General features: G+C 37.2%; 1 protein-coding gene across 4 annotated transcripts; it reads right to left on the reverse strand.

The window, feature by feature from the left end:
* Positions 1-291: 291 nt before the first annotated feature.
* NEDD1 (NEDD1 gamma-tubulin ring complex targeting factor) lies at positions 292-23,966 on the reverse strand. 4 transcript variants are annotated; one of them, XM_083858873.1, is made up of 15 exons: positions 23,903-23,966; positions 22,835-22,978; positions 21,255-21,349; positions 19,739-19,855; positions 18,446-18,586; positions 12,862-13,091; positions 11,656-11,857; positions 10,555-10,738; positions 7,911-8,042; positions 7,691-7,732; positions 6,974-7,197; positions 6,095-6,239; positions 5,631-5,787; positions 3,265-3,331; positions 292-2,537 (listed from the first exon to the last, which is right to left on the reverse strand). In XM_083858873.1, the coding sequence occupies exons 2-15, from the start codon at positions 22,968-22,970 to the stop codon at positions 2,433-2,435; spliced, it is 1,977 nt and encodes a 658-aa protein (XP_083714999.1). In that variant the 5' UTR covers positions 22,971-22,978; positions 23,903-23,966; the 3' UTR covers positions 292-2,432. The 4 variants fall into 4 exon arrangements, with proteins under 4 accessions (XP_083714999.1, XP_083715001.1, XP_083714998.1 ...); XM_083858875.1 differs by lacking the exon at positions 23,903-23,966 and adding an exon at positions 23,779-23,848 and having other exon boundaries at positions 6,110-6,239; XM_083858872.1 differs by lacking the exon at positions 23,903-23,966 and adding an exon at positions 23,779-23,848.
* Between the last annotated feature and the right edge of the window lie 134 nt (positions 23,967-24,100).

The raw sequence follows: 24,100 nt of genomic DNA on the forward strand, positions 1-24,100 counted from the left end.
AAGCAGAAAAGATGCCCCTGCCCAAAATATCTGCTTGAACATGATTTCTAGCTATGAACATGATCTCTCTGGCATGACTGTCAGTTTTCAAGCTGGAAGGAGGAACTGCTCATCTGTCCTTTTACTCCAAGAGCATGAGGTATTATGAACATTTCTGTGGAAATGATTGGATGGTCTACACAAAGCCACAGCAGCAGAAGAGAGATTACTCCAAAATTTCAGGTAGATGGTGCCTGATGAGACATAACAATTACAACACAGATTATTCTCTTTAATAAGGTCAGCACAAGGTGAAAAGGTGAAAACAAGCTTTATTTTAACATACAAATCAGAGAGCCTACAAGGCGAGACATACCCTTATGATAGGCAGCGTGGGTCTCCACACCCCATGTGCAGCCACTTGCGCTACAGTAATCCTGAGATATGGACAAAAGCCCTAAAAATCCTTTTAATCGCTCTCGTTATCGTCACCTCCATTTGGGAATTAAAAATGTTATACAGTTCAGAGTGAGGGAAATGAATTACCTATAAGCAAAATACCCAAGATAATGGTCGAATTCCCTGCTGTCATCCAGGTACACCAGCAAGAGCACTTGAACAACTCAAGAGATGGAAGTGTGAAAGGTTACTTCATCAACACTGGAAAGCATACATAGAAGGATGCTAAGATATTTTTGCTATCCTCAACTGTTACTGTCTTCATGAACTGTGCGGTCTTTGTGTCAAGCTCTACACTGTGTTTTAAGTTAGTAAAAGAACACCAACTTTCCTTGCTTCCTTTCAATATGAAGTTATATGTGATAGAGAAATATTTTTAAAAGTTTATAAAAGCAGTAGAACTTCAGACATTTAAAGTAATTTCCCTAATACTAAAGGCTACTTGAACACCCTCATTTTGCTACAAGACTGTTTTTCATCAAAAAAAGGAAGTCTCTTTTTAAAAAAAAAGTTAAAGGTAAGTAAAAGTTATAGACATGTTTGGAGTTTTTCTTTAGTTTTGCAACATATAAAAATAAGTTACACTATATATTATGGCTTTCATTTACTTATCTACTCATTTAGTAGCAGAGTGTTATGGGTTTAAACACTAGATGTTGTCAATAATTAATCTGCCTGTTCTTCGGGCTTTCCTTGAGTTTTGAATTTGTGAAAAGAAACAAGCAATATTAGAGGGAAAATTAAGAAGGCTCCAGAAAAACTTTAACAGCAAGAAGCACCTGTAGAAGAAGTCTTTCAGAGAAATTTTTAACTCAATTTCAAATTTTCATTTGATTTCTAAAGTAGTTTAAAATTGAAGCTTTAATTTCTTCTTCTTGGCAAAATAAAGGCCAAGTCAAATATGCCATGCACTTCAATATTCAGGAATTCCTACTGAGCTTCATTTCGGAAATGTTTCATACAGTACATACAGTATGATATTATTATGCTACTGAAGTAATGATCTCTAATGATTATTAATAATACAAGATAATAGATTTGGTATGCAGCTATCTGAAAAAGGCCACAATAATGCTAAACCAACATGACTCAACACTGCAACACAACTGCTCAATATTCAGTGTTGTTCACTACCAATGGAAAGGGAGGTTGGGCAGAAAAGGTGCTTGAGTCAGACTGAAAGACTTCAATTACATATTGCTGCACTACTAATGGCTATATTATTAATATATTTACATTTTGACAAATAAAGTTGCATTCAAATCCGACAAGCTATGACAATATTCAAATACATGTAAATAAAAAGAATTCTAGATTCACAGCCAAAGTATTAACAAAAAAATCTCATTGTGCGGTTGATGTAGCATTTGCAACAACAAACTTGTGAATTCAATAAGAGACTGTGGCACCGAATTTGGGTATATTTTCAACCTCTAGTTTTACTCAGGACAGAAGAGTTGCCAGCTAAATAAATTTAACTGACTACTGTACTTTCCAGCTCTTTGTAAACAAGACTCCATGTTGTGCAAAAGAAGAGCTTTTGCTCCCCTTTTTCTTCAAGAAAAGTATCTGAAAGGCAAGCTGTAGTGATTGTTTCTGACAGCAGCAGAATAAAGAAGCAGATAGAAAAGTAGGTATGTATAAAAAAGTTCTTACAGTAAAAGCATCTGTCCTGGTTTGATTTTGTTTATGAAAAGGCACTTTACCTATTGCTAAAACTCCAATACCATACTTGTCCTTTGAGTTTTTCTGTTAGAAGGTTGCATTGCAAGGTCGTCAGCAAGAGGATGCAAATGTTCTTTATACAATGCCTATCGGCTACGAATTTTATAATTACACATAGTATCTTACAGCAGTTATTCAGAAGAATAGATTAATGTTCAAAATAGCAACAGGTCTTCAAACAATACTTCAGTGATGACAGATGATCTGCCAGAGACAACACACCACCTGTAGCGAGTCCATGCTAATAAAATTAGCAATGTAAAAACCTTTCAGAAGTGAGTCCTCAGTCTTTTGTTTTCCTCTCGAAGTCTCTCAATTTCAGCTACTAAGCTTTCATTTACAGAGTATCTTTCAAGTAAAGCGTGCATTTCGTTCTACAGAAAAAAAAAAGTCCCAATCAGTAGTAATAAAGTTAATAATTCCAGTTTTATCCTATTTGCTTTCATATTTCTTTTAAAAATGAAATAATGTAGATAATTCTCTTTTTAAAAACTTTTTATAAGAAAAGTAAGGTTTTCCCTTTTATGCTGACATACAGTATTTTGATCATTAATACATTAGTGAATATTTTATCAAAGGATATTTTGCAGTTCTTCAGGATGAGAATCTAGTAATGCTGATTAAAATGCTCAGAACCCAGACAAGGTCTTTTTAACGCAGATCAAAAGAACAAAGATTCATAAAAAGGTGAAGCTAAAGAATGCAGAACAGTTCAGTATGCATACAGTATCTACAGTGAAGCTTTCTCTCTGAATTCCAACTATCTTCTCCTTACCCCAGCCTTTGGCCCTTTCCAAAGGACCAGCTGAATTTATTTGTAACTCCTGAAATACCTGAAATTCGTATTTTTTCATTTTCCTGAACTTCAATTTCCTGGACTCCTGCAATTCATACCTACTCAACTCCTAGGTTCACTTTATTAATCAAAGAAAAAACAATTTCACGGATTCCCATTCATACTTTCCCCCTCCTTCACAGGAAATCTCCCTTTCTTGATTTTAATAAACAAAATAGATTTTCACTTTTGAGAGAAGATGGCATGCCTCGGTATTACCAAAATTGAAAACTGAATACATTTCCCATCATGGTCCTTGTACATACCAACTGCATATGGAATTGCTTGATCATCTCCACTTGCAAATTCACAATATCTCGATGGCATGCTTCTCTGGGGGAAGAATTGCAAAATGACAATGCTTAGACTTATTTAGAAAGCAGTCTCTCTCGTACACTCAGCATCCAAAACTCCACAATTCCTCACCTTCACTCTCATACAACGTCTAGAAACCCTTAGACCATGAAACATAATCCTCTACAGCTTATTTTGGAATATTTTTGTATTTTCATAATCATACATTGATTTTCACAAGTACCACTTTTTTCAGCACATAAGAAGATGTAGGACTTTTCAGTTTAGAAACACAAATATATACATGGTGATATCAAGACTTTTTCAGTTGCAAGCTATAAGCTCCTCTCATTTTTACCACTCAAAGCTAATTTTCACAAGCACTGCAGAGACAGACACTTATCTGTACCTGAAGAACATGACTTCCAGTACATGACTTTCAACACTCTTAAAGGGCCCAAAACATCAACTGTGGTAAGTGATACATTATTCTCAAACCCATGGAATAATTCAGGTTAATCTACATAAAAAGCAATGGCAGTGTTGTCTGCAAAGTGGACATGTATTTGTTAATTCATGGACCACCATTCACCACTACAAAAAAAACACGCTTGAAAATAGCCTCTGATGATGACATTAATACAACAGTTCCAAGAGCTGAGGAAGAACTAGAACAGCTCACAGAAAAGCAGACAAGGCCACAAGTTCTTCCTAAACAGTGCAGTTGTCTGAGACTGAGTATTGTGCTTTGGGTACCACTGGCCTGATAAAGTAAAGTGTTTCGTAAATGGACACACAGAGATATTACTTCATTCTCCTTTCCTCAAATATACAGCAAACCCAAAGGAATCTCCACGTCCTCTTTCCACAGATTACTGTGCTACAGAACTCCTACTGGAGACAATCTCCTTTGAGTGTATCAAGTGGCAGCTTGATACACTCCTTTGAGTGTATAGATGGCAGCTAGCATCCTGTAAATCCAAAGACGTAGGTTATCTCCCAAAGACAGGGGGATTAGGAAGCAAACATCTTTTTGGAACCAAATGAATTATGTATTATTCCCAGTTCTTTCCTGAAGGTCTGTGGTTTTTCCCCTCATTACTTGAAGGGGAATGAATTTCAGGCAAGGAAGGTAAAAATCCTTTCCCTCAGATTCCAGCTGAAAGGTAGTTAGATCATTGAAAAGCTTAGAGTAGTTCCCTTCCCTCTTACTGAGTCCAATACTAACAATCTTTTGTGATGCTTAAATGTATCTGCAACTTACAACCAGGAAAAGAGCCAGCAGAATCTTCCAGCCACTCCAAAAAGTATAGGTCAGAGGAGAAACAGAATATTTAAGGCTCCAGATCTCAGGTACTGGAAGTAATACACTGGAAAGCATAACTTCTAACTCTGGGGTTCCCAAACACAGACTTTAAAGAAAACACATCTGCAATACATAGACTGCATTTAAAGTTACATCAATTACAGGTTTTCATCAAATGTGTGTTTATTGCCAAAAAATCCCAGGGGAGTTTTACTATACTATATTTATGTAAAGACATTAAATAACATTTGATATATTTTTTCTGTTGGTAGATACAGAACAGCCAAACTACACAGACCTACTAAGCTATTTTTGCTTTTTGTCATCAAGACAACAGCATTTCCCTGACCAGCAATTCTTCATTATCTCCATTCAATGTACATCATCTTAAACATGGGTTGGGAAGTGACCCCCAATATAAGATTTCCTTAACTTCTTCACCTTCTTCAAACTCCACTCTAAACAGACCAGTACTAATTTGACTTCTTTCAAGACAATTGGAATGTTGGTTAGATATCCACAAAGTAAGCTGACACTGACCATCACTTACAGCACAGACGCTATTTCAATGCTCCACCAGCAGAAAGTCACACACTCTGTTTCACCCTACATGTGCCAAGTAACAAAACTCAAAGCCAACACAAGTCAACTGGCTATGTCAAACTCTCCTGACTGTCAACTTGAAATTCCTCCTGCTGGGATAGGGAGATGAGAGAGGAGGGAAAGAAATCAGTGCAATGCTTCAGGAAAAAAGTAGAGATCCCACTATGCAGACTAAATTTACCACTGGAGAAACGTTCACTCATCCAGGAAACGCCAGCAAAGTCATACACCAACAGCCCTTGGAGGCATCAGTCTAATTAGTCATGGGAGCTCTTAAAAACTAAGTTTCATACCTAGTTTTTCAAAAATAGAGCTATAAATAGTGAAATTTTTTAATCCAAAGAGAAAATTTGTTTGAGCAGATGCTGAAACACCTCATTAAGAAAACATGTCATTGAAAACAACAACACTCTGCAGGAATACCAGTACCTGAAGTCATCCATTGTTTCTTGTATCATATTCTGAATGAAGTTTATTTGAATTGCTGTCAGAGGTGCATTTGGTCTGCTACTCCCAATGGTTTCTACTATTTTTTCTGACAACGAACTTGCAACTCCAGCAGTGACAGGTGATGTTATCTTTGAACCTTTACAATTGAAAATAAAATACTGAGAACCCTTAAGACAAATAAAAACTCTTCATATACTGCATTACACTGATACTTTTTAAAAAGTAATTATTTAATTAATTTTACCTCAAATATTGCTTGGTAAAAGAAAAAAACAGATTTAGAATAAGTCTTTTCAAAGGCAACTAGAGACATTCTAGGAGGGATGGCTCAATTTAAAGAATCAAAATCAGATGTTCTTTTTTAATGCTAAGTCCATTTTATCAGATTTCACATCAGTTTACAATCAACCACACCTAGAACTGGGCCAAAATTATCAACTTACTCATTAAGGTAGTACCATTTACTGGTAGATCATGTGCAGGATGGGCCTGAATATTCTTCATTAGTTTCTCATTTGCATCAGGAGTAGATGATGGTGGAGAACTTAAAGTTATAGGTTCTATGCTTGATAAGCTTGATTTTGAAACCTGATGACAAAAATATTTTTTTTTAATTTTAAAAATGAAATCTACTTGTTAAAATTGTCTAATTGCACTCAGAGAGTGCAATTTTTTTTCTAAGTTTTCCAAAATGCACTTGCAAACATTTTTTGCTTTTAGGCATCTGCTCAGAAATACATACTTTCCATTTCCTAGCAAGATATCTGAAAAATTGATTGCTAAAACATTCCAAATTGCCTCAAGTGGGTACACAGAAGAAAGTGCAAAAGGCGGAGGCCTCTAATTTTCATATCAAGAATGTTGTGACTACATTGTATCACTCCTAGCAAACTCAGACTTCTCAAGAGCAACACAAAAGTAGCTAAGCTCTATGCAGAGGCATATCACAGATATCTCAAGAAAAAGAGGGAGACAGAACAGGGAAAGAAGAGGGTGGAATTGACCTAAGAAACAACAATCAAACGTACTGGTGCAACCGTCTAGTAATCCTTCTTGATTTTCTAGAAAAATTAAAATACTCCTCTGGCTACCTGTTTTGTTTCACAGGAACTTATGTAACCTGATCTTATTTAAGACAAACATACATTTATCTTCCACTGCTGAAGGCAAATTCACCTAAATCACACTACATTTTACAGATTTGTCTTAGTATGTGAACAGAGCTGCAAAATAACATCCGATGGAGCATTATTCAGGATTTTTTTCTTCAAGCAGTAAATATTTTGTCAAGATTCTAAAAAGACCACTCATAACAGGAATACCTGCTTTAAGACATCTATCGATTCTTGTTTTCCAAGACTTATTTTCTTAGAGTCAGCCTCTGGATGTTCCTCTTCTTCTTTAATTGGAGATCCCACAAGTGCACGTAATGGACTAGACTGTGCCCCTTGAGCGCTACTGCCCACTGGGTTTCTTTTTACTGGAAAGGCAATGGTTGGCTGTGGGAGAAAATCCAAACCAAATGGGTAAGACTGCAAATCCAGGCCTAAAAAGAAAAGCAAAAGATAAAACACACAGGTCAATAAACACACACACAGGTCAATAAACACATGTGCCAAATCTACCCCAGAGTTAAAATGCCTGCACAATCATACAAAACTATTTACAAAAGAAGTCATTAAAAAATGTACTCCACGAAAACTACATCCTTCCATCCAACTTATGGTGCCCCCATCCTTATAAAAGTAGTAAAACATGAAAAGCCTCTGTATATCACCATAAATCATATAAAGGGAAAAAAAAAAAAAAAAAAAAAAAAAAAAAAAAAAAAAAAAAAAAAAAAAAAAACAACCAATCACTTTAGGACCATACTCTTGACTTCCTGTCACCATGTTGTGTCTCTCAATGTATCAGACAATTTCCAGAAAAGTTGCTTCAGTGTCTGCTTTGGTCTTTTGTTTGTTTTCAATGGGTAGGACAAAATCAGCATGTGAGAACTACCACTGACCTCCAAAGGTCTATCACTGGCATATGCTTACCATTTCCTTGAGGATCTTCAGCCACTTTATTTGCAATAATATCTACAAAATAGCAGAACACAGACAAATGAAATGTTTATTTGTACCACTGCATCAAGTTCATAATCAAAGACAAATTAAAATACCAAGTAAGTACAGCAGTCAGTAAGACACAAATGACATTTTGTCACACTACATACAGACAGATGGTGCTTTATAAATTCCAGTATTAGTAACTTACCATCTCTGACTGGAGAAAACACATCTCCTAAACTACTTCGACCCAAATCATCAAAATTATTTAATTCAGCACTTTTCCCATGATCTGTTTCTTTAGATGGAATGACATCCAAGCCGGAACTATGGGGAAAACCTTCAAAGGACAATATAATTCAGTTAGTAATTGACCTTTTCCAAAAATAACATACATTATGGCTAAACAATCTCACACCAAGCATGACACTTGGGAAGCCCAGTAAGCACTTCGGAACCGTCTGCAGATGCCAGTTACAGGGTCAATTTTAACTTCCTCCTTTGGGTTGTCAACAAAGATGATTACGACTAAAAGCTCAAGGGGAGGGCTGTAAAATGGGAGAACCCACCCATGTTCAGAGAAATCTATATGATGGGTGCAGCAATTTTATGCTGGATCAGGTGAAGTGAAAACTAGTGATTGCACCTTCTGCTAATAAGGTAACCACGTTCAGATGATAAAAGTTTGAATTTGTTCTGCAAGAAGAAAAATTTGCTGTACTGTGGTTGCCATTAAGCATTCCAAGGCACATTATATGAAACACCTTTTTTAAAACTTACCTAGTGTTAGTATTCTCTGCTTATTTCTAATATTAGAAAATCCATTTATATTATTCTAATACTAGAAAAGCAAATTGGAGTTACAATTGCAGACAAAAAAACCCCAACCAAACTTGTTCCTAGACCTTTCCTCACTCTACCCTCAAGTCCCATCCCTGACCCAATCCAGAGCAGAAAAAACTTAGCTTTTATATGCATGGTAACAAGGACAGTTGTCTGAAGAATGGAAGCATATCTTAAGTAAAAAAAAAAAAAAAATCCCCAGGAATGATTCAAACTACAGAGTTTTTAGAAAGTGAATTGAGCTGCTCAGATAAACACCAAAATAACTTTCATATTTTCACAAAATGTTCATAAAACCTGTAAGTACTTCTCTATGTGGGATTACTTATTGAAGTGGTCCAAATATGACTGTGTGGGTGACTACAATTAATTATGGCCAAGTATTTACATGAAGTGGAACTTGAGTCATGTTTATGATTTCACATTTAAATGTATTAATATATTACATTTTTCACTCCTCAATTGTGACACCAACATAGAATTGCACTTGCTAGTTAAGTAAATACTTGGTATATTGAGCCAAATCAGAAGTCAACTCAACCTGTGTGTCAGAATTTAGAGGATCTATGTGAAAAAAGTGTAACGTAAAATTGGGCCAAAATATCTCATGTACTTTTACTCATTCCCAGTAATCTAAATGTAGTAAGGTACCTAAAGCAGAGAACAATTGCTAAATGGGAGTTCATGGGAAGCCAGCTCAAAGTACATCCAAGTTTCTCATCACATTCTGACTTCATTTATACTTTTGTATCTTAAAAATATCTGTGACAGAAAGTCTCAATTTTGTTTAAATATGATATCAGATTACTTTACTCAATGCTCCTTATTTCTCCAAAGTCAAATCCAATGAACAGGTTCTAGAAGAAATTCCAGACAACAAATGAAGTCTGTGGTATCTTATCCATTCCCATTTTTAATCTTTAAGACTGTATCTTCTGGAGTACTCATAGGTCTTTACTTTTAAAGTGAACACTCAGGTTAAGGACAGCTGTTTTGCTTGGTAAGCCTTTACTCTCTTAAAACATTAATTTATTTATTTATTTATTTAACATGGTCCTCTTTGAGGGCTAACAGCCATTACATCTTCAAATAAAGGTAATAAATTGTAAGTTTTAACCAAAATAAAATTTTCCACACCTTTAAGTAATGTCGATTAGCAGCACCTCCATTAATACACATCCTTACAGACTGCAGTGGCTTATTGCCCAATTACTGTTACTAAATGTATTTCTCCTTAATTTAAACAGGAGGGGGAAAGTGCTGTTACATTAAAATGGACTGAGGATTTTTTTCAAGAATCAAGCTAGCAGTGTTACTGATTTGATATTTTCAGAACTCTTGAATTAAATAAAACTTTAAGAGCACATTTCATGCAGTGGCAGTTTTGGAACGCTAAGAATTCTTACAAAGAACTTGTTAATTTCAGAGGCATAGATAGCAAGTACAGTCATACAACTAATCACATTTGCAGCTATATTTAACATCTTTCCTACCATGTGATACTGGAATCATGTCTCTCACAAAAATACAGTTCAGTTGTCACTTGGGTTTCTGGACTAGGCTGTCCCTTTTTTTTCTTTCCCTGTGTTTTTCCTTGGTGGTGTTTTAGTTTTTTTGGGGTTTTTTTGGATGAGGTCTGTTACTCCTGTTTGTTAAGAGAATTACAAACCTTTAGCTCTGCATTCCATTCAGACACTGCATCAGAAACTACATTATGCACATAAACTGCAAGAAGTCAGAATGCAAGAGACAGTCCTACAGTACCACCACAATTTTAAGACTTCATGTGTCTTAAGCTTACAGTAGGACCCAATTTACCTCCTGCAGTCTCATAGCACATGTTACGCAGTGGGGAGGGAAAGGATGTATATGCACATACACACAAGTACTTCCTAACAAATGCCATCCCTCAGTGAAATTTTCACACTGTAATGGTCGAAAAACAAAACATTGCTTCCATTTTCCGCATTATGGCAACTACTGTAACAGTAGGAACACAACAACATTACCTGTTTTCTCCTGAAAAATCTCTCCTTTATTCTCATTTGTCAATGTAGGATGAGAGGAAACTGTTGCTGATGTTTGAGAGGCAATGTTTTTGATGCCAGTATTTTGAATTCCTCCACGATTACTACCAGCTTTGACTTCTACTCTTTTGGACACAGGTTTATTTGAAGAACCTGTGAGGTTAGACTGAAGAAAAAATAGAACCAATTAAGAGAAGTTATTATTCCTTCAGCCAGAAGTAAAAATACAAGACAATATACTTTCATTTTTAAAAACAGTAAAAAAATTCACTTCAAATTGCAAAGGTTGCCTAGGAGATACGCCTTTATAAATATTAAAAAAAGTATCTTCATGTAACTTCAAAGAGCATGAGAAACATCTGTATTATCATATAGATACCTGCACAAGGATAGCAACAATTTAACAGCGGAGTGACCCTGCATGAGTCAATTTTGATCCCAGGTTTAGATATAGCAGAAAAAAGAGATTACATTATTAGGGACTCCAAGTTTTACAGGAATAGTTAACCACTAGTGGCAAGCATGCTAGAGGAGAAGGAAAGTCTCAGAGCAGTAAAGAATCCATTTCAAAGGTTCTCTCAGTGTCCACTAACTGGAGCATAGGGTTTCTGGATATAGTAGAGCCTAATTAAGTCTTGGAAGAACCTCTTAAGTCTTCTCTATTATTTAATTAACTTCTTTATTGTTTATATGTGCTAGCATAAGTCTATATATAGGACATACAAAATATCTTCAGATGAGCAGCCCTGTGTCTTCTCCTTAAGCAGAAGGGCCATTACAGACCTTTCTGCTGCCTACAAATAACTGCAGGTGCCACAAACTGATCTACAAAGGCAGCATATCCACACCAGAAAACCTAGAAGACTGTAAGTTCCACTTATTTTTATACTGAGGCCAGGAGTGGGGGAAATTCCACACTAAAAATGGTTAAAACAGCAGTTAAGACTAAGCAGTTTATAATTCCTATGTTGGTGTGATCCAATTTGATTTGAATCTGTAATGCTTAGACAGTGAATATTAACGTCTTCTAGAACTTACTTATGCTTTGCTTTCATTAATTTGCATACTGAACAATAAAAATACCTTGGAAAAAGTACTACTGAACTGAAGACGTATGCATTTCACACAGCCTTTGTGGGCAGTAACTGCTTTCACTGGTGATGTCAGTTGTCTTAAGTCATACTGGCAGATCTTTCCTCGAGAAGATCCTATAGCCAAAGTAGTACCATCAGGCATGAAGTCTACTGTGGTCAGAGGAAAATCAGCTACAATTGTTGTCAGTAACCTTCAAATATGAGAAAGGACAGAATGAATCTTGTAGAATTCACAAGTTGACCTTTTCAACACAGAAAATCTAAATAAATATATATATATATATATATATATATATATAAACTTTTATAATTCAGCTATAAGTCAGTAGTTCAACTTCTCCAGTGTCAAGTAAATTCAGTCAACTATTTTAAGAAACAGTAGATTAGGCTTACACTAAGCATTTATTCTTAACAAAAAAAAACTGCATATGCCCCAAAAGAATTCACGAGGACAGGATCACATGCCTTCTAAATAGCAAACTTCAATGTTATTTACTGGTATCATCATATGCAGCAGCAATCATACTACATACATTCTCTCATCCTCTAGCTTCCCAAGCCCATCAACTCTACCCTTCCACAGCTCTGGGAAAAACTTCAGGTCTTCGTTTGCATCCTTCTACAACATCCTTCCAACATGCAAACAGACTCCTGTTTTTATTTACCTGGAGTAAAAGCACTACGCTCATGTTAAAACCAATGTCCCACAAAATCACTTGCCATCCTATCCCCTTACTACAAAGTCTCATCACTCATGTCCCGTCCTTCCTGCTTTTTCATCCAACATTCTCCCCTACCTCAGCAGCTCTGGGCACCACAGTTACATCTTTTATCTTATCTAGAAAAGCAGGCAAGCTAAGCTCAGGTGGCTGAAGGTCCCCACAGTCTGTACTGCCCCTCACAGAAGTTAACTGCTCTCTCTCAACAAGAAAAGCCCATACACAAGCACTGGAGAACATCGCCCATAAACTGGACTTCAGTTAGTTCCCACGTGCCTTGGGGTTTTTCAACTGTTTATTTGTTAACTTAGAAAGCAAAATGGGACAGGTTCTCCAGCAGCAATATACCAACCAATTCAATCATTCTGCATGGGGATTGAATGAAATAATTTATGTCATAATTAGGCATGTTTTCTTCAGTTTATAAAACCTAAACAAAGAATCTTCTAAAATCAAAAGGTCTTTCATATACTCACTTTTTACTTAAAGTGTCATAGAGAATAATTCTTTTATCCAAACCTACAGTTACAAGCAGCAGCTTATTGACTGGAGAAAAGCAGATTTCTGAGGCTGGTGCTTTATGAGTATTTTCAAAATTATGATATGGGTTCTGGCTATTTACATCCCAGAGAGTTACATTTCCACTGTCAGAAACAGTGCCCAGCAAAGATTTCTTAAAGGATGAATATTTCAAGTGTCGAATAGGCTGTAAAACAGACATAAAAATGAATTTTAATACCAATATTAAACATGATATTAAACTATTTATTAAAGACACAAACAGATTAGGAATACAAAATTAAAGTTATCTACAAAGGCTTCAACTCTGAAATATAAATAGTAAAACCAGAAACAATAATTTTGCATTACAATGCCATTTTTGGTATTGAAGGGGAAACTTTTTTTTTACTATTATGGGGTACCATATGAGCTGATCAGCAAAATTATGGAGAAGAAAAATGAAACTTCCAGAAAATTTTCAGCAAATATCATGGCTTCATACAAAAAAACCCCACATTACATCTAAAATTAAAGGAGTGAAAAGGTACATTATTTCAGCAACTAGTCTTCTGCCAAGAATGTTAAACTTAATTCCCCTTCACTGACTAGAGTTACTTGGGTATCAGCCAATTTGATAAGACACAGACTCCAGAATTAAGCAAGTGTGTAAGTCCTGCAGAACAGACTTCAACCTGTGGACTAAGACCACAGAAGAAGACAACGTGTAGTTTATCACACAGAGCCTTGCTATCCGAGAACCAGGTAACCCAGGAACTTAACTTGCCTTTCAGGAAAGATATTTTGTTTCCACCACAATACTTCAGAGGATGTTTCAGAAGCTCACTTCTATAATACTACAATACTCAATTTCCTGATTAATTTCACTTATGACCCATCTGCACCTATTTGCTCCTGTGACCATAATGCCCTTACACTTAAATAGTTTCCTACCAGCACTGTTAACCCATGTTTTAAAGAACAACAAGCTCATCTTCCTTCAGGCTTCATATTGTTATAAAAATGTAAGAGTCCCCCAGGACTGTTTTTTCAGTACCATCAGTATTTCTGCAACTCTCCCAGTATGAATCGTTCTTGAATACGGACAACTAAAATCTTTTATGATCCTCAAAATACATTGCTACTGTCTTTGCAATGGCGGTAACATTTCATCCATTTTATACTGTAAATACTCACCTCGAAATATCCTAGATTACATTTTTTTTGTGTCTGTTTTGGTCATTGTCATTTTATACTAAGAAATCCAATTCCTTCTTTCCCTTGGAAATTTTGAAATCCTACTCTAAAAGAGTCCCCTAAATCTGGTATCTTGATTTTCCTGTCATAGTTATTCCTGAGTCTGTAGTTTCAAACATTTTTTTCATACTGACACAATCCTCTCATAAGGGCAAATGCCTTCTCACTGGGTTTCATCATAGCTCTACCTAGAATAACACAATTAATAAGGCTGGAAAAAATCTCAAAGGTCATCAACTCCAAGTCTTAGCCCAGCACTGCCATGTTCACCACTAAACCATGTCTCTAAATGCCACACCTATGTGTTTTTTGAATGCTTTCAGGGATGATGATTCCATCACTTCCCTGGGCAGCCTGTTTCAATGCCTCCCTACCCTTCCAGAGAAGAGTTTTGTCCAAATATCCAATCTAAACTGGTGCAACTTGAGGCCATTTTCTCTTCTCCTATTGCTCCTATTGCTTACCTGTGAGAAGTGACCAACCCCCCACCTTGTCAGCACCTATTTTTCAAGTGGTTGTAGAGAGCAATAAGTTCCCCTATGACTCCTTTTCTCCAGGCTGAACTACCCCAACTCCCTCAGCTGCTCCTCACAAGGCCTGTGCTCCAGGCCCTTCCCCAGTTTTGCTGACCTTACTTCTACTACCGTAAGTGCTACTGAAAGTAGTAAACGAGATAGATAATGAAAGAAAATATTTGTTTTATTTATTCATATGAGTTTCTTACTCATCCTATCTAGTATTTTCTCCAAAAGCACTGAATCAAGTACTTAATTCAAGTCCAGTCCAATGAGTTCTCTTTTATTTTCCTGAAAATGCTCTCAAAAAGCTATTGTTTTAGTCTGGCATAGACCACATCGCAATGCATTATACTGGCCTTCATCCTATTTCTGTGTTTAACTTCACTTTAACAGAGATATGTGTTGCTTCATATTCTTCCAGCACTTGTATTGTGTGTCTTGCTGGAAGCCAAATTGCTTCAACCTGCTTTAAAGAGGTGGCACCTTCAACTGAATATTCAAATAGGAACGAGTACAACTCTTCATCGTTAATATGGTTCTCTACTGGTCACAATTTTATCATCACTGTTCTGTTTACATTGAAAAAAATACTGAGAGATTTAGGAGTAACAGCTTTAACAGATCTACATGGGAAATATTCCTGGCCCTCATAGTTCTTTCAATTTTTCACTTCCAAATACCTCCTCCTTACTGCCCTGGCATCTGCCTGTGTTTCATTTTCTCCCTCCTGTCCTTCTGCCCACCAATATTACTCTCTTCTAGCTCTTCTCAAACCTCCCTTGCCATCCTACCAAGTCAGCCATTTTCTCTTCTCCTTTATCCTTTTAATCTCAGAGATCTGGGCAAGTTCTCCATTTTCTTTCACATACGCCATATTACCACTGCTCCCCACTTTTAGCTTTAAAAGCTGACAAATTTTCCACTATATGGAGTGGCCAGAATCCATCACACGCCTTTATAAATCAGCCAGCTGTTCAAACAGCTAAACTAAATCCTGTTGCTAGGAGAATTGCACCAGGCAGTGAAGACTTGAACAAACATTATATTTTGAAACAAATCTTAATTTATCCTCACAACAGCAAGTAGATAAGAATCTGGTAGCCTAAATGAATGCCAATTGCAAAGACAAATTATGGGATCTGCAAACAACTCTGCAAGAACTCAATTCTAATAAAACACAAAGGTGTTCTAAATGAAATTCAATTAAGAGAATATAGGCCAATGCTCCAATGAAAAGAATTTTGCTTTAAGTCAGAGAAAGCAATGCAGCCTTGGGCTATTCTACTACTTGTAAAATCTACACAACATGAGAAATTAACTGGCACAGAAACTACATTCCATCACGCTGAATCAAACAGAGACAAGCTAAAATTTATAAGGTTAGTTAGACTTCACATTCCTCACTTCTAAAAAAAGTTACTATGGAGTGGTGACCCTTCCTAAGTCAGAAAACTAGCACCAGGATCAAACAGTATAATACACTGTTTATCTGTTCAAGTTTACTCTTAAGGAAAGCCAACCCCTAAGCTATAAATCAAGTAAAGGCTTTTTAAATTTAACAGAATTACAAAAGTCTTCAGATATTTGCTTCACGGCAGAATCAATTCTCCAATTAAAACCCAAAACAATAATAAAGCCATTTCTCCACATAAAAGTAAAGAACATTTTTAGGATCAAAGACAAGCTGGGAATATGGGACATCCAACTAGCGAACTCATTACAAAATCATAGCTCAATTCTATTTTAAATTAAAGCTATAATCAAATAACTGCCCTCCCTAAGAAAATGTTATAGACCCTTTAGAATGTGAACGGGAGCTCTTTGTTTGCAATTACTTTAACACATCAAATAGCTTTATCCATCCTAAAGGTCACTCAGCTTTGCAGCGGACTTCTTGATTTCATCTGACAAAATAGTTATTCACAGCACATCTCTTACTCCTAATCACTTTTTGATGGAAGGAATTGAATATATTAAACAAGTTCATGCAAATCATCCTCACAAGAATTTCTTCATTTTCCAATTAACTAGCAGCATAGCACTCCGGACATTCACCTCAGCTGCATAATCCAGCCATGGATCTGATGCCCTAAAGTTTTAGCTTTTGTATTTTCTAGATTCTGTACTGCATTGGTGTGTAACTCTGAACTTCATATAAAGCACTAGCAAGTTCTCTTCACAAAGCAATCCTTTTCCAGCCCGAGAACCAAGGACACCATTACAGCTTCAAGCCCAAAACGGACAAATAACAGCAAATTGAGGGGAGCAAACTGGGAGGATGGGACTTCACAACCTGAAGCTGTAATTGGACAATTAATCCCAATATGCAAATGGACCAAAACTTATAGAAGTGTGGAAACTCGTGACCAGGTGTTCATCTTGGGTGGAGCCACAGCCAGGCTCTTGTACTGCCCAAGGTGTATCCTTTGAAGGCCTTTTTAATAAATACCTACTTTATTCCTTTAACACTGTCTAGCCTCTCTTCCAGGCAGCCTCTCAAGGCATCACACCTCCCTGCAGCTCCTGCCTCACATCCACATTCTTCATAAGACCGTAACAATCAAATCAGAAAAATGACCTGACTATATAGATGGATTTTTAAGATCAAACCAAGTATGAAGTACAATTTTCCTTCATATAAGTATGAGATTGGCAATGGATCAAAGCCACTGCAGCACCTAGGAGCAGAGATAGTTTGAATTTAACAGAGATTTTTCATCAGAAAGTATACCATAATTCCCGAGATGCTGAGAGATTGTAGGAGATTTTTCACTGTGTTATACTGTTTGTGCGAGACAGGAGAATAATTTAATTTGACACTATCTGCAACCTAAGACTGAAAAAGCTGTTGCAGTAACAGAAAAGGAATAAGTCACAACTTCAGCATTCCTTGCAACATTAAAGGTCAGGTTTAGGACCAAAGCAACAGTTCTGCACCCCCTAGGCAGCTCCTACCTCTGTAAAAATGATTCAGTATAAAAGTAAAGTGTGCTTAGAACTCAAACATACAGCTATCCATGAGACAAGACGATTCTCAGTAAGCGCACACACTGGAATTTCAAGTGAGACAACACAGCTCATTTACTACTGCAAATGCTCTTATATCAAGAGAATTCCCCTTCTGATACCCACTAATTCTTTTAATATCTTTTGAGTCTGCAGAAAGGAATTGGAGTGGCAATTCGAGGTTCCTAAGTAGTACATATGCTTTGTGTTTGCCTCATGCACAATCCTCCTTCAAAATATTTCCCCCAAATACTAACCAAACACCTAAGTAGGTAAGATAAAACCTCATTATTTTTCTCTTCGAGCAGCTGTGCAAATTTAATCTCCAGATTAAATAAACTTATTTCCAAATAGAGGCTTGTATTCACCCCTACTGTACAGATAGCTTTGAATAGCCTTAGAACCCAGGCTGCATGGTGTTTATCCTCTGCTACAATATACATAGAGTAGTGAATTGAAATCCTGGTTTGTAAAGCCAGCTGTGCTTTAATCAGTTCTAGGATCTAAAAGTTTGGTCTTGAGGAGCCAGTGTCTACCAAGTAAAATTTGCTGTAACCTGCATAGAAAAAAAAGGCACTTAAGAAATTTGTATTTTGATGCTACTTAGTATTTAAGGCTAGCAGACCACTGTGTGCATTATTTCTCCTTTCCTTAAGGGCACTCGTAAAAATTAAAATGAAACAGAACACCAAAACTTAAAAGCTCTTAATACATACTTGCAATTTCTAAAGACTGTAAATTAAGCTTAGTACCTGAAAGGAACTTAACACAGATAGCCTACCTGTCTGCTGCCATAACCAAAGGGACTACTTGATAAATTGGTGGTAACACTGTGTAGGATGATTTCCCCACTCAAAGATCCAGAAACGACATAGCCATCATTCCAATTGTATGCAACACAGGTGACTTCATCTTTATGCTCCTGTGGGAACGGGAGGTTAAAGGGAGAGTGTTAAAGACATTCTTCGTAATTTATGCTTTTGCAAAAAACTTCAGCTTGATTTTTTCTGACCATTTTAAAAGATTTAAGAGTTATTATGGAGTATCACAGAAAACAGCAGCAAAACATACCAAAGATCAATCATAACCAGTCTCTGATTGCGTTAGGTGGTTTTAATAAATTAGTAAAGATGATCACATAATTATAGACAATATTTTAATAAGACAACCACAGAGATCTTTACCACAGGTGTTATGAACATTATTTTAAAAGTAAAGCCTCCCAGAAACCAATGGTGTCTGAATATACTTTCTGTTAACCTGATGTGCTACTGACAACTTCCCCTTCTGTCACTTTTAGCATTAGCACATATATTTATCAACCAGCTTTCCAGTACAGCCATTTTCAGTGATGATACTGTGTATAATGAACATATTTTTCTCCTATATTCCTATATAGCAGAAGACAATTGAGTACTTCTAACCCAAAATTTAGGAATAGATATTTAAAGTATTGTATTGGTCACCTAGAGGTCTTATTTTCAACTGTAACTGAAAGTCCAAGAAAAAAAAAGGACAAATCAAAGCTGAAGTTTCATAGCTCTTAAAACAGTGGTGCTAAATAAGGGCAAACCATCTACTGAAGGCACCTGGGAAAGATACTAAGCCATCCTACTTTTCATGCATCATAAAAAAAGTTTTAGAGAATTCATGCTGGACCCCTTAGAACACAACCATCTCCCAGTTTTACCCAACATTAGTTCTGCTACAGTATTCCACAAATACAGGAGTGTTTTCTCATTCAATGTAACAGAAACAGCAATTACTTGCAAGTCCTGGAAAAAATCCCCATCAGACAATACCCATAAAAATTTGCAAAATAAGAAGTCTATTCTGAAAATTTAAACATATATTATCATAGAATTTTACTCTGAAAACATGAAGTTACATATGTTTGTTAAATTTGCTATTCACAGCACGTAAAGAAGACAAACTCAAACAAGACCCAGATGTTTGTGAGCTCCTATCTGTGACCTTGATCCTACAGACACTAAACTTGGAGAAATTATATTTTTTACAGTTGGCAGCAAAACCTGTGAGTGGGAAGTTACAGTTCTTTCTCAGCCAAACCTACCTTTAAGCTGCAGTAAATCTTTCTGGACTTCAAATCCCAGATATTAACTGTGTTATCAAGGCCTCCACTGACGAGATATGAAGAACTAGAATTCAAGCTCACACATGTCTGTTTTGCCTAATGGGGAAAGAAGAAAAAAGTATGCTAAAGATAATTAAGGGATTTATTCAAATCTACTTCAAAGCTTATTGATGTGTGTTTTCATTTGCATCAGCACAAACAGTTCTACTATGTGTGGGACTAGACAGACCCATTCATACTCTACAGCCACTTCCTATCAAAAGGCATTTCAAATCAAGTCCAGTTTGGACACACATTTAAGATACTTTAAAATATATTAATTAATAAACCTTCAAATACTCGCATTTCCCCATTCCCATTTCAAATTTTTTGGCACCTTTTCCTCTAATATGCATTTTCCCTTCAACTTATATAGCTCCATAAAATGCAGTCAAAGTATTTTACTCGGGTACTGAGGTTTTTTTTCAAAAAAATCCTAAGTTAAGGAAAAAAATTCTTTAGAAGAAAATCAAGAAGTTGTCTAAGTTACATACCTCCCATTCCCTAAACATTACAGGGAATATTATAGCAGCAAACCTCAGTTAAGTGATTCTTTTTAAAATAATCAATGAAGTACCACTTTTTGAAAAAAAAAGTCAATCTTAATGATAGGCCTACATTGAGGACAAATTATTATTCAGTTCCATCACGTTGAAAATTCACTTTTAAGTTCTCAAGATTTGAGTGAAGAAAAAACAAGTCCATCTAATTATTGATATGATAAAATTGCACAAGATCGCACTAGTTTTAGAACACATTTAGTGAAATCTTCAGGACAAACACTCCACCTTTGAAAGTGTTTGCTTCAGCACCCTAAAAGCAAGGCTTGAATACTTTTTCAGAAAGCTCCCAGTGTAAATTAGCATTACAACAGCTATCCAAGGAGAATAAATAGAATGGTTTAGAACACAAACAAGCTATTTAAGTGACCATGTGAAGAAACTCTTCTAAAACTAAGTCCAGCTTTTTGAAGTGCCACACTTCCATTTAACAGGGGAAAAAAAGCCTTGAACACAATATAAACTCTCTTGTTTCTTGCAATTCCAGAAGCTGGCGCATGTACACACCAAAACAACCCCTACATAGACTCTTATGTTTTCCAGGGTGCAATTCATAGGCATGCACAATACTGACTCCCCAAGCTGGAAAAGGAAGTTCAAACTTGAGCTATTCCATCTCCTACACATTAGATCACATCTGAACCACTGACTGCCTCGAAGTTATCACACTGATGTAACTGCATCTCTATCTTCTTACTGACAGAGCTGTTTTAAAAGCACTATTGCCCCCACTCTTTATATGTGTTTAAAAATACACAACGAAATGTTTTTACATATGTGTCATAAATCTAACAATACTAAAATAAAATTGATCCCAATATGCAGAACAGATGTAACACACACAGGATCCAAAGTGAACAGGGGAAAAATGAGGAAAAAGCGTTACTCATACTTACCCCTTCAGCTATTTCAAAGAGTGGAACAGGTTTGCTTTTACAGCTTGAAACAACAATTTTATCACCAGCAGCAGAAGCAGTGGCCAGGTATCTATCTTTGTCACAAGTTAAGGAGCATAATTGTAGGATACTGGTGATTAATAAAAGCAACAGGAAGTTTCCCTTATTGAACACAAGACAGATTGGCTAAACAGTCTAAAGCACTGTACCTTGAAGGGACCTTGAAGAAACAGAAACATAAGGCTATTTTCCAAGGTTTCATTAAGAAGTTCTTGAATTAACTACAGCCCTTATTTGCCAATACATGAGACAGCAACTTCTTTGATAGAAAAGATGAGAAATATCTGTCAGGTATTATTTAAGAGCCCTAAGGCAGCTTATCCAGTCTACAGTTCTGTTTCCCCACACCCCCAGTAAGAGCCCCATTTATCACTAGTTCAAAGGAATGTCTGTTGCTGTTAGCAGACTATGGATTTAAAGAATGGTCCTAGTCATGACAAATGTTAAACTACTTCACCATACAGTTTCTAGAGTACAAAGAGCAGTTGCCAATTTCTCCCACTCTGTACTGAGAAAAGAAAAACAAAACCTCAAAAAGAACCTCTATGAAACCAAGTACCCCAAAGTAATAAGAACATAAGAAATAAGAGCAGGGAGACTGCATCTGCCCTGGCACCAAACAAATTGAGTAATCACTGAGTCCTCAGGCCAATGCCCATTGTGATACTGTATTTGCTCACTTAAGAACAACACAGGTTAATTGGCTGGATTTAACACAAGAGAACCAGCAGGCAGAGTAGTACTTGCTATTACTTTCACTATTTTCAGGTACTTTTGTATAATTTTACAGAACTATGCAGAACCAGAACTAATGCTTCATCCCTAACAAGCTGACAAGTCTATAAAGCGAGGTACTTCACTGTTTCATTGTTTGGGAGATAAACAGGAGAGTTGGTAGAAGAAAGCATATAAGACAGACTGTCTGTAGATATACAAAACACATACAAGTGTGTAGGCATATACATTATATCTGTGCTTCAGGTTCTCTGCAAGCTCCATGGCTGAAACATCCATTTCTGTTCCAGTTGGTGTAACTTTTTTGCTCATACATTAACCAGAGAAAAAATATCTTTGATCACAATTTTCCTCACTACACTGTGTATGGCATTTTACTACACCAGCAACTGCTTTGCTCAAACTCATCAGTTAATTCAGCACTGTCTTGAAAGTGAGTATCATAATCAACTACTGAAGAAACAAATGAGTAAGCTTTACAGCTGGCACACAATTCAGGCATATTACAGCCATTAGAAAAGTACTGGCTCCAGAGATGAGAAACCTGATTCTGTAAATCCCTTCAGCAATGGGAACCACAAAACTTTGGTGAAAATACATACCAATATCAATTTTAAAATACACACCAATACCAATATAATTTTAAATACATACCAATTTTATACAGGACTTCAAAATGCCTCGGGCCTGTGTTTTACAAACACTTCAGTTAAAAAAGGAAAGAAACAAACCACTGGAATTTTGCAGAACACCCACAGAAATACGGCTGAAGCTGTAAAGGATACTGTTGCTGGCCCAGCAGAGGGAACTGACTGGATGTGAGGGTGTGTGTGGGTTGAACTGCTCCACCACAGTGAAAGATGAGGAATCCCATATTTTAATGTCATCTCCTGATGATGCAAAACGTATGCTTTCTTGCATGGCTGCACCTGTTGTGGCAGAAATAAGTAAGTGAGAATATATAAAATAAGAAAATAAACCAGGCAACCGAACAATTCAAAATGACAATTTTAAATGGTATGGCTGAAGTTTTCTTGGTAACTACAACGTTACTGTGGAGAGTTAAACAGTCAGTACCGTTCAGCTGCACACACGAGCGAAAACAGCAGACACTCCGAGCTTTTGCTTACTTTAATTCCTGCAGGAAATACGTGATTTCCTTTCCACAAAGCCACCCCCTCTATGGAACGAGGAGACTAAAATGAAGCTTTTATCTCCACAGTTCACAGCTGCCTGCCAGGAAGCCCTGGGTATGTGAAGGACGCATTTCTCACCAGTAGATGGGGATACACAAACCAGAATCAAACCTGCAGGGGCAGGCTGGCAGTGTGGACCTAAAGGATTCATTTCGGCGCTCATCTCACCACTCCAAAGGAGACATCCCAGAATCCTTTAAACTAAACTTTTGACAGCAGAACACGAGCGACAATGACTCACCTTTCACTGCACCTCACAAAACATTACAAAACAAAAAGGCCAAGAACAACGTACTACTACTTATCTTGGCTGACAACTTGTAAGACTTAAAGCCAGGTTAACTGACGCCCGGTTTGAAACGCTGATTCTCAGCTTTTTACTCCTGGTAATTTTAAACTATCAAACAACGCGGACTGTAAACGTGAGCCTTCCCTTCAGCTGAACACACAACCATCCCTTAGCCAAAGTCTGCGGGACGTTTCCACACAGCTTTAGGCCATTCATTCTTACTGCCGGGAGTGTTGACACTCACCAAACTAACCAAGAAACTCAGGGTCCCCGTACGCCTTTCACTCGGCATAAGCCCGCTGCTCTCCCGCCCCGCAATTCAGCCCTGGAGGCCCCGGCCCCGGCGCTCTCCCCGCGGCGCTGCGAACCTGGCCGGAGGGGCACCGGGCCGACCCCGCTGCTGGCCCCGCCGGCCCAGCCCAGCCCAGCCCAGCTCCGCCTGCGGCCCCGGCCCGGCCCGGCCCGTCCCCGGCTCCGCCCGCCCCGGTCGGGCCCCGCGCGCGCGCTCGCGGCCGGAGTTTCCGCGCCGCGCCCAAGTTCACACGCCCCGTCCCGGCAGCCCCCGC

The sequence above is a fragment of the Zosterops lateralis genome (assembly GCF_965231275.1).
Source record: "Zosterops lateralis genome assembly, chromosome: 4".
Classification (NCBI taxonomy): domain Eukaryota; kingdom Metazoa; phylum Chordata; class Aves; order Passeriformes; family Zosteropidae; genus Zosterops; species Zosterops lateralis.

Coding starts and splice junctions, on each gene's coding strand:
- NEDD1 (XM_083858873.1), bottom strand. CDS start 22,970: ATGCAAGAAAGCATACGTTTTGCATCATCAGGAGATGACATTAAAATA. Junction 21,350..22,834: donor CCTCTGCTGGGCCAGCAACA/GTATCCTTTACA, acceptor CTTGTGACAAAG/ATAGATACCTGGCCACTGCT. Junction 19,856..21,254: donor TCTTTGAAATAGCTGAAGGG/GTAAGTATGAGT, acceptor TTTCCCCATTAG/GCAAAACAGACATGTGTGAG.